At 41.0% G+C, this 11347-nt stretch overlaps 1 protein-coding gene across 1 annotated transcript; it reads left to right on the forward strand.

Annotated features, from left to right (window-relative positions):
* The first annotated feature begins 4323 nt into the window (after positions 1-4323).
* On the forward strand, positions 4324-11115 carry LOC129825881 (uncharacterized). Its single transcript, XM_055886005.1, has 8 exons — positions 4324-4342; positions 4496-4688; positions 7325-7505; positions 7686-7896; positions 8304-8464; positions 8806-9008; positions 10505-10583; positions 11065-11115. Exons 1-8 carry the CDS (start codon positions 4324-4326, stop codon positions 11113-11115), a joined length of 1098 nt encoding a protein of 365 aa, XP_055741980.1.
* The last annotated feature ends 232 nt before the right edge of the window (positions 11116-11347 follow it).

An 11347-nucleotide genomic window follows, 5' to 3' on the forward strand; every position in this document is an offset into this window, starting at 1 on the left:
TACATAGGAAACATGTCAACCCATATTATTTCACACAGAGAGTCAATGTAACTCATTTACATGATTTGTTAAGCCACATTGTATTTCTGAACCAATTTAGCCTTGCCTAAACAAAGGGAGTGAATTTGCAACAACTATTTTATATTTATTGCATTTTTATATATTTGTAAAAAAATATATAGAATTTTCTTTTCACTTTGACATTGTGGAGTATTTCCAGTATTTATTGTCTATCAGCGGTTCCCTAACTTTTTATAGTCCCGTACCCCTTCAAACAGTCAACCTCCAGCTGAATCCACTCTCACATAGGTACGTGGTTGCAAAGGGCATCAGTGTCTTAACAGCGCGATTTGCCAAGGCAGGATACTCTGAGCGCAGCCCAATCCAGAAATCTGGCAGTGGCTTCTGAATAAATTCAATTTTCACAGAAAATTCTTGCAATTTCGATGAGGCTATCTTGTTCAGATAACGGTAAGTGGACTGGAGGCAGGGCATGAAAGGGATAACGAATCCAGTTGTTTGTGTCATCCGTTTCGGAAAAGTACCTGCGTTATTTCGCACCCAACTCACTCAGGTGCTTCACTATCACATTTGACATTATCCTTAAGCTTGAGTTCATTTGCACACAAAAAATCATACAATGATAGAAAGACCTGTGTGTTGTCCTTGATGCAAACAGAGAAGAGCTCAAACTTCTTAATCATAGCCTCAATTTTGTCCCGCACATTGAATATAGTTGCCGAGAGTCCCTGTAATCCTAGATTCAGATCATTCAGGCGAGAAAAAACATCAAGATAAGCCAGTCATGTGAGAAACTCATCATCATGCAAGCTGTTAGACAAGTGAAAATTATGGTCAGTAAAGAAAACTTTAAGTTCGTCTCACAATTTAAAAAAAAGTGTCAATACTTTGCCCCTTGATAACCAGCGCACTTCTGTATGTTGTAAAAGCGTTACATGGTCTCTGCCCATATCATTTCATAGTGCAGAAAATACACGAGAGTTCAGGGGCCTTGCTTTAACAAAGTTAACAATTTTCACTGTAGTGTCCAAAACTTATTTCAAGCTGTCAGGCATTCCCTTGGCAGCAAGATCCTATCAGTGGATGCTGCAGTGTACCCAAGTGGCTACGGGAGAAACTGTTTGCACGCGCATTACCACTCCACTATGTCTCCCTTTCATGGCTTTTGCACCATCAGTACAGATACCAACATGAGCAGCAGTTACATTTGGCTACATATGGACCGTTAGTGGAATTCCTGCGAGAGAGTAACAGTTAATGTGATTGGATGTTATTATTTAACTAGGCTACCTGTATTTGACATTGTGTTGTTATTTCGCTGAACACCTGATGGTTTAATTGTATTTTTGGCAGTGAAACGAGGCAACTCGGGCATAAAAAAAACCCTCACCCAAATGTATAGCCCCATTGGAAAATATAAATGGACTGTTTGAAAATGTGAAGACATTTTTTTTTTTTTTTTAACAAATCAAATTTTTATTTGGTGTACCCCCGACGGCATTGCGCATACCGTATCCCAGTTTGGGAATACCTGGTCCAGGTCAATGACAAAAAAATCACAATTAAATAAATCCCACTTTATAATGTTTTTTGTTTTTTTTACTCAACGGGAGGTGAATACTTATGATACCCACTGTCAACTTGGGGTCAATTTGAATAGAAGCCAGTCAATTCAGGAAGTAATCTGAAATTCCAATTCAATAAATTGAAAAACAAATGCCTTTTATTCTCAGTAGCTATGTTTCCATTAACTTGTCCAGTGATTTTTTTTGTTGACATTTAGAAAGTTTGCATAGAAAATATATTTGACAATTGCCTGCTGTGGTGCGTTTCTGTTTAACTATCTTGTGTCGATAAAAACAGCTGGACATAATGACATCACACCTTAAAACCCACATTTTTACACAAAAACCTAGTTTGTAATAGAAATTAAGTGGTTGCAGTGTTTCCATGACCCATTTAGGCAAATTGCGTGTTAAATTAATGGACGACCGCCTGTATGCCCTCCCACCTATCTGTTTCATGTCTCAGTTAGCCCGCAAAAGCCAGCATGGATAGAAAGCAGGAATTGACTAATATCCTCTCTGGTACAAGTGGGACGGTAGCGTTCCACCTCGACAACAGCTAGTGAAATTGCAGGGCGCCACTCCACTAAAACAACAGAAATCCCATGATGAAAATTCCTCAAACATACAAGTATTATACACCATTTTAAAGATAAACTTCTTGTAAATCCAACCACAGTGTCCAATTTCAAAAAGGCTTTACGGCGAAAGCACACTTTGCGATTATGTTAGGTCAACGCCTAGCCACAGAAACCCATACAGCCATTTTCCAGCCAAGGAGAGGGCTCACAAAAGTCAGAAATAGCGATTAAAGTAATCACTAACCTTTGATGATCTTCATCAGACGGCACTCATAGGACTTCATGTTACACAATACATGTATGTTTTGTTCGATAAAGTTCATATTTATATCCAAAAATCTCAGTTTACATTGGCGCGTTATGTTCAGAAATGCATTGTCTCAAACAAACATCCGGTGAAAGTGCAGAGAGCCACATCAAATAACAGAAATACTCATCATAAACATTGATAAAAGATACAAGTGTTAAACATACAAATAAAGATAAACTTCTCCTTAATGCAACCGCTGTGTCAGATTTCAAAAAGGCTTTACGGCGAAAACACACTTTGCGATTATGTTAGGTCAGCTCCTAGCCACAGAAACCCATACAGCCATTTTCCAAACAAGGAGGTGTCACAAAAGTCAGAAATGGCATTAAAATTAATCACTTACCTTTGATGATCTTCATCTGGTGGCACTCCCAGGTCTCCGTGTTAGACAATAAATGTTTGTTTTGTTCGATAATGTCCCTCTTTATGACCAAAAACCTCCTTTTTGTATGCTGGTTTTGTCCAGTAATCCGAATGCTTAAGGCGCGTATACTAAGTCCAGACGAAAAGTTTTTAAAAGTACAATAAAAGTTGTAGAAACATGCCAAACAATGTTTAAAATCAATCCTCCGGTTGTTTTTGTCATAAATAATAAATAATATTTCACCCGGACAAAAGCTTCGTCAATAGAAAAGGAGAAACAAGAAAGACGCATTCCCAATCAGGCGCATTGCTGATGAATGGAAATGTCCACTGTCCACTGATTGAAAGTGGTGTATCTCCCTCATTTTTCAGAGTAAAAGCCTGAAACAATGCCTAAAGACTGGCCACATGTAGAAGAAGCCATAGAGCTCATGAACTGGGTCCTAAGTCTTTGTATGGTGGGGAGGCTTTCAATGGAAAAACAGCCTTTCAAAATAATAGTACTTCCTGGTTGGATTTTCCTCGGGTTTTCACCTGCCATATCAGTGCTGTTATACTCACAGACATTATTTTAACCGTTTTGGAAACTTTAGAGTGTTTTCTATCCAAATCTACGAATTATATGCATAGCCTACCTTCTGGGCCTGAGTAGCAGGCAGTTTACTTTGGGCACGCTTTTCATCCAAAATTCAGAATGCTGCCCCCTACCCTAGTGAAGATATATGCCATATTCTAATAATTCTTATGTGCCAACATATCTCCACGGTCTGTGCCATGACGAAACTTGTAATTGGATGGTGAAACTTGCATCCAGCCAAACTGAAAAGCAAGTCGAAGAAATTCAGCCATTCTTGAAAGTCAGGACGAGAATCCTGCAAAGAAACATAGTTGGAAAATAGATTTAGCAGGCAGTTGGCATTTAGAATTAAATCTATATTTGCCATTTCCATTACACATCACAAAGATTTTTGGGGTGACATTGCTTTTGTTGAATAAACCTGGATTAATGGAAACCTGCCTATAGACTTCTTCAATTCGACTTTACCCCAACCCTGCACTACAGTACCCATACTGTGCTTTCCTCTCCACTCTCTCAGACTGTGACACAACTCCAGAGTTGGATGAGATTTTGGGGAAAGGTGAGGGAATGAAAAGCGTTGGCCAACAACTTTTATTGCTGCAAGACCAGGTGAGATGTCAAACAGGGACCTGGATGTGGTGTGACTAACTAGCCTATAGCTAGCTAGCTAAGACATGAAGTAGAACCTTCAATGCTAAGGGCCTTGACGGGACAACCATGTTTGTAGAGGATGTTTTCAGAGGGGTTCTCATCCCCTCTACTCTTGGTTGTCTTACTGTTTGTAGTCTCAGTGTTACTGTCTCCTTTATCCCCTGTTGGCAGCTGAAAAAAGTGAGAGAGGAGAATAGGAAGGTCGTAGAGAACTACACTTCAGAGAGGACCATGAGAAAGAAGTACTACAACATGGTGGAGGACATGAAAGGTAGTTATCTATCTATGTAATTGACTAGGTTTTAACGCGGGTCTTCTGCATGCCACAAGACTATTTTAGCTGAGCTAGCATAGGTGCAAGTTCAGTACTGTACAGTTTGGGGTCAGTGCTTGACCTTTGCAGTGGTTTTGTCGTGTGGTGCAGGTAAAATTCGGGTGTTTTGTCGGATACGGCCCATGAGCCGCGCCGAGGCAGCTCAGGGAGGTGCCATCGCTGTGGGGCGTCTGGACGATTACTCTGTTACCGTGGAAACCTCAAGGGGGCCGAGAGAGTTCCAGTTCGACCGGGTATTCAGTGGCGAGAGCTCCCAGGAAGATGTGTTCCAAGACACCAACAGGTGATGCTGCCAATCTTAACATCCTTTTATTGGCTCAAATGGTTAATTTTGATTTGATTTGGGAAGCAGAAATGTTCATATCTGAACCAAAGGAGACAGGAAAGGAGGTATCCTCCTCTTTCAAAACTGCTGCCAAAGCCCATCCTTAGACCCTATTGCCCCTATGTCAGATTCAATAAGTCTGTCACGAAAAACAGTACAGAGCACTGTGATTGGTTTGGTGGAGGTGAGGGAACTGGAAATGTATTCAAAGGTCTTTTGTAAATGTAGAGTTTTGTGCTAATTGTACGCACCATTGTAACTAAACTAGGGTTGCAAAGGAAGGCTATATTACTGGAAACTTTCAAAGTTTACCAGAAAACTACCAGAATTTTGGTATCCTTCTTTTTGTGAACAATTATTTATTATTTTTTCTTGCATGTCTTAGACAATTACAGTTTCAAGATATTAATATGTACAGTTCAATAGGGGGTAAATCTATCATAAATGATCTAGTGGCCCTTTTGAGTATTTCCAGATTATTACAGGTGTCTGTAATTATCTCTGGCCCTCTCTCTGGACTTATCACATGTAAAATATATGAAATAATTATAAAAGATGTTTTAAAATAAAAAAACTAATGACAAAGCTGAAAAACGTTATCCTAAATACAAACCATTAACTTAGTGAATGCCATTGGTGTTTAATATGAGGGTTTCAGCATGAAATATCCTTTATATTATAATTTTTGTACATTTGTTTTACTATATGTATATATTGTAAATGTTTTGCCATCAAACTGGTGAATAGTTGAACGAGTTGCAGAGGTAATTGAAAATAGTGCCATTGTTGATTAGATGCTTTATTCATTAATTAGGCTATTTCCTCTTGAACCATATGGTCTGTCTACTAGAAACTCATGGATAATATAAACACAGATATACAAAAATGAATACTATACAGTGCAGTATTAAGGCCCCTTCCCTTTTTCCACATTTTGTTACGTTACAGCCTTATTCGAAAATTGATTAAATAAAAAAATCCTCATCAATCTACACAAAATACCCCATAACTACAAAGTGAAAACGTTTTTTTGCGAATGTATGTATTTTTTATTTTTTATTAACATAAGTATAAAATTGTATTTACATAATACTTATTTACTTATTTACATAAGTATTCAGACCCTTTGCTATGAGACTCGAAATTGAGCTCACGTGCATCCTGTGTCCATTGATCATCCTTGAGCTGGGTCTACAACTTGATTGGAGTTCACCCGTGGTAAATTCAATTGATTGGACATGATTTGGAAAGGCAACCTGTCTATATAAGGTCCCACAGTTGACAGTGCATGTCAGAACAAAAACCAAGCTATGAGGTCTAAGGAATTTTCCGTAGATGGCCGAGACAGGATTGTGTCGAGGCACAGATCTGGGGAAGGTTATCAAAACATTTCTGCAGCATTGAAGGTCTCCAAGAACACAGTGGCTTCCATCATTCTTAAATCAAAGAAGTTTGGAACCACCAAGACTCTTTCTAGAGCTGGCCGCCCAGCCAAAACTGAGAAATCAGGGAGAAGGGCCTTGGTCAGGGAGGTGACCAAGAAGTCGATGGTCACTCTGACATAGCTCTAGAGTTCCTCTGTGGAGATGGGAGAACCTTCCAGAAGGACAACCATCTCTGCAGCACTCCACCACTCCACCAAGGGGTTTATGGTAGGTATAGTGGCCAGACGGAAGCTACTCCACAGTCCACAGTCTAGCTACTCCAAAGGCACATGACAGCCCACTTGGATTTTGCAAAAAGGCACCTAAAAATTCTCAGATCATGAGGAACAAGATTCTCTGGTCTGATGAAACCAAGATTGAACTCTTTGGCCTGAATGCCAAGCATCACGTCTGGAGGAAACCTGGCACCATCTCTACAGTGAAGCATGGTGGTGGCAGCATCATGCAGCGGGGATGTTTTTCAGCGGGGGACTGGGAGACTAGTCAGGATCGAGGGAAATATTTGCTCAGTTTGGCCGGGATGCCAGCTCTAGGAAGATTCTTAGTGGTTACAAACTTATTCCATTTAAGAATGATGGAGGCCACTGTTTTCTTGGAACCTTCAATACTGCAGACATTTTTTTGGTACCCTTCCCCAGATCTGTGCCTTGACACAATGCTGTCTCAGAACTCTACAGACAATTCCTTCGACCTAATGACTTGGTTTTTTTTCTGACATACACTGTCAACTGTGGAAACTTATATAGACAGGTGTGGGCCTTTCCAAAGCATATCCAATCACTTGGATTTACCACAGGTGGACTGTAATCAAGTTGTAGAAACATATCAAGGATGATCAATTGAAACAGGATGAACCAGAGCTCAATTTCGAGTCTCATAGCAAAGGGTCTAAAATACTTATGTAAATAAGGTATTTCTGTTTTTTATACATTTGCAAAAATGTCAACAAACCAGTTTTTGCCTCGTCATTGTGGCATTGTGTAGATTGATGAGGAATTTAGTTTATTTAATCCCTTTTATAATAAGGTTGTAACTTAACAAAATGTGGAAAATGTCAAGGGGTCTGAATACTTTCCGAAGGCACTGTAAAAGCATTTTTGACTGCACAGGGCCTTTAAGATTCCCTGTTTGAACCAGTCTCTTTTCCAGGCTGATCCAGTCAGCCATCGACGGCTTCAACGTGTGTATCTTTGCGTATGGTCAGACAGGCTCCGGAAAGACCTTCACCATGGTGGGTGACAGAGACCAGAGAAGCCCAGGCATCATGCCTAGAGCGTTTAATGCCGTATTTGACATCCTCCAGGAGAATGCCACCAAGTTTGACTTCAAGGTGAGGGCTGCAAAGTCTTTCTGAGCGATGAGAAACAATTTCCTATTGTATATCAGCAACAAGAAGCAAATATACTTTATAGTTAAACATAAAATTACTCTCCTCTCCTCCATCCTGTCCTTTTTGCTCCTCTCATCTCTCCTTTCCTCTTGTCTCTTCTCTGTGTTACTCTCTTACTAGGTCTCGGTCTATATGTTGGAACTGTATAATGACCGGCTCCAGGACCTCTTTGTGAGCGGGGCCGAGGCCCAGAGCAGGCGGGTGGAGATTAAAAGGAACAGAAAGGGGCTTGTGTTTGCCCAGGGAGCAGAGACAAAGGAAGCTTCCAGCGCCGGGGAGCTCTTCGCCATGTTTCAGCAGGCTTGTGCCAACCGCCATAACGCAGCCACCAGTATGCCCAAACGCCCGCTCCCCACTTCAAAAGCGCCCTGTTAAAGGGTTTTGATTTATTGGTTTAGTCACAGTCAGATTGAGTGGATGGTAGGTACATCATTACAGAACTGGGCTCAGAGAGAGAGAGATCTGCTAAGCAAGGCAAAGCAGGAGATATTGGGGTATTGGGGGTCTTAACAGAATCACTGGCTCTTTCATTTACTTCAGGGGTTAATGTGACAACCATGATACCATACTTCACAATTCTACCTCATGTCATAATGCTGTTTCTCTGACAAAATATGACTCAATCAGAAAATAAGAATAAAGTAAACAGGAAATAAATCTATGTACAGACATTGAAAACTATTTTAGGAGTGTTGATTTAAAAAGGCTTACTTCTTTACCTCTGTGTGGTTGATGCAGAGATGAACGTGGAGAGCTCTCGTTCCCACCTGATCATTGGGATCATGGTGGAGAGCAGGAATCTGACCAATGGGAGTGTGAGCTTTGGGAAGTTGAGTCTGGTGGATCTGGCAGGGAGCGAGAGAGCAGCCAAGACTGGGGCAAAAGACGACCAGCTCAAGGTTATTAGGTTACCCTGTTAGAATTCAGGCATAAAGCTTTATATATTACAATCATTTATGTAGGTGGGCTGTTTACAACTAACAGTTTGCATTTTTTCCCCATGGATATCATTGTTGAATAGTCCTCCCTCTCACTCTATCTCTCGCTGTTTCTCTCTCTCTCTCTGTCAATTCAATTTGCTTTATTGGCATGACGTAACAATGTACATATTGCCAAAGCTTACTTTGGATATTTACAATATGAAAATAATAAGAATCAAAATTGTCAACGGGACAACAGTAACAACAATAACCAAGGCTCTCTCTGTCTCTTTCTCTCTCCCTTCCGCCTCTTTCTATAGGAGGCTAACTCCATTAACAAGTCTCTGAGTGCTCTGGGAGATGTGATCTCTGCCCTGTCCTCGGACCTGCCGCATATCCCCTACAGGAACAGCAAGCTCACCCAGATCATGCAGGACTCGCTGGGCGGCAACGCCAAGACGCTCATGGTCGTCAACGTCTCGCCTTCCGAATGCAACCTGGACGAGACGCTCACCTCCCTTATGTGAGAGCGATTTCCCATCACACATAACCCATAAAACACACAACTCAAACACCTAAACACCCGCCCCCCCACCGACAAACACTTCTAACAAACTCTGCTATAAGAAGAGAAACTCATGTCCAATTGACATGCTGAAAAAATGCTGAAATCACATCCCTCCATCCTTACCAGGCTGGAGCTCCAGGAAATGGTTAAGACTATAGTACTAAGCCCCCAAAACGCACCCTCCAAAATGGCACTCTTGTGCACTATAGGGAATTGGGTGCCATTTCAGTTGCCCTTGCTTGGGTTGTTCTTGTTTGTGTGTAACGTACCATGTATATGACACGTACCATCTCTGTAACACGTATGTAAATCGTACCATATTTTATTTATTTTATTTTAATTTTATTTCACCTTTATTTAACCAGGTAGGCAAATTGAGAACACGTTCTCATTTACAATTGCGACCTGGCCAAGATAAAGCAAAGCAGTTCGACACATACAACAACACATAGTTACACATGGAGTAAAACAAACATACAGTCAATAATACAGTGAAAATAAGTCTATATACAATATGAGCAAGTGAGGTGAGATAAGGGAGGTGAAGGCAAACAAAATATATATATAAATAAATAAATAAAATATATAAAAAGGCCATGGTGGCGAAGTAAAGACAATATAGCAAGTAAAAAAAATAACACTGGAATGGTTGGTTTGCAGTGGAAGAAGGTGCAAAGTAGAGATAGAAATAATGGGGTGCAAAGGAGCAAAATAAATAAATACAGTAGGTAAAGAGGTAGTTGTTTGGGCTAAATTATAGATGGGCTATGTACAGGTGCAGTAATCTATGAGCTGCTCTGACTGCTGGTGCTTAAAGCTAGTGAGGGAGATAAGTGTTTCCAGTTTCAGAGATTTTTGTAGTTCGTTCCAGTCATTGGCAGCAGAGAACTGGAAGGAGAGGCGGCCAAAGGAAGAATTGGTTTTGGGGGTGACCAGAGAGATATACCTGCTGGAGCGCGTGCTACGGGTGGGCGTTGCTATGGTGACCAGCGAGCTGAGATAAGGGGGGACTTTACCTAGCAGGGTCTTGTAGATGACCTGGAGCCAGTGGGTTTGGCGACGAGTGTGAAGCGAGGGCCAGCCAACGAGAGCGTACAGGTCGCAGTGGTGGGTAGTATATGGGGCTTTGGTGACAAAACGGATGGCACTGTGATAGACTGCATCCAATTTATTGAGTAGGGTTTTGTAAATGACATCACCGAAGTCGAGGATTGGTAGGATGGTCAGTTTTACAAGGGTATGTTTGGCAGCATGAGTGAAGGATGCTTTGTTGCGGAATAGGAAGCCGATTCGAGATTTAACTTTGGATTGGAGATGCTTGATGTGAGTCTGGAAGGAGAGTTTACAGTCTAACCAGACACCTAGGTATTTGTAGTTGTCCACTTCCATTTTAACACGTACCATCTCTGTAACACATACCATCTCTCCTTTTTATAATATTCATCCTCTAGTTATGCCACTCGAGTGAAGACCATAACCAACATTGCACAAAGAAACCTGGAGAGTAAAGAGATAGCCCAGCTCAAAGAGGTAAGGTTCATTTTTTTCACACTACCCTGCCTTTTTTGCAGAATGTAGCTAAAACTCCTCTTCTCGAGGACTTGATGTCTGGGATATAAATTGACTAATGGCCCAAGACGACTATCATACAGAGCAATATATTGGCAAACTGAGGAACCTGAGGCATGCCATTGTAACACATGGGATATGATCCTGGGTCTAACGAGGGGGAAACCAACGTCTTGACCATTAGACCAAGAGGAAATTCCATCTTGGCCCAAGGGCCGACACGGATTTTGAAGTCACAGAAGGAGTTACCCATCACGTGGCCATGAGCAACCATGGCCCGACTCATGTCCACTACACCATCACGCATGCACACACATGCATACACACACACCAGTTTTAATCTGACAATGATGAGATCTCTGTCAAAACAAATGTACAGAGTACAAGCACCACTCATGACCCTTCTCTCTCGTTTACTCCTTTCTTTCTCTATTTCTGGCAGGTGATCATGAAATTGAGGTCAGGACAGCCAGTGGAGGATGATGAGGTCTAATTCCAGGCTGTGGGAATTGGATCTACAGTGCCTTGAGACAGTATTCAGCCCCCATGACTTATTCCACATTTTGTTGTGTTACAGCCTGAGTTCAAAATTGATTAAATATATATTTTTTATATATCTCAGACATCTACACACAATACCACATAATGACAAGGTAAAAACATGTTTTTAGACATTTGTTTGAAATTTATTGAAAATGAAATTATCTAATTTACATAAGTATTCA

The sequence above is a fragment of the Salvelinus fontinalis genome, chromosome 28, assembly GCF_029448725.1.
Source record: "Salvelinus fontinalis isolate EN_2023a chromosome 28, ASM2944872v1, whole genome shotgun sequence".
Classification (NCBI taxonomy): domain Eukaryota; kingdom Metazoa; phylum Chordata; class Actinopteri; order Salmoniformes; family Salmonidae; genus Salvelinus; species Salvelinus fontinalis.

What these genes read in the sequence shown, in the direction of transcription:
- LOC129825881 (XM_055886005.1), top strand. An exon ending in GTGTTCCAAGACACCAACAG is followed by an intron (nt 4,689 to 7,324) that starts GTGATGCTGCCA and finishes TCTCTTTTCCAG; the next exon opens with GCTGATCCAGTCAGCCATCG. An exon ending in AGATAGCCCAGCTCAAAGAG is followed by an intron (nt 10,584 to 11,064) that starts GTAAGGTTCATT and finishes TATTTCTGGCAG; the next exon opens with GTGATCATGAAATTGAGGTC.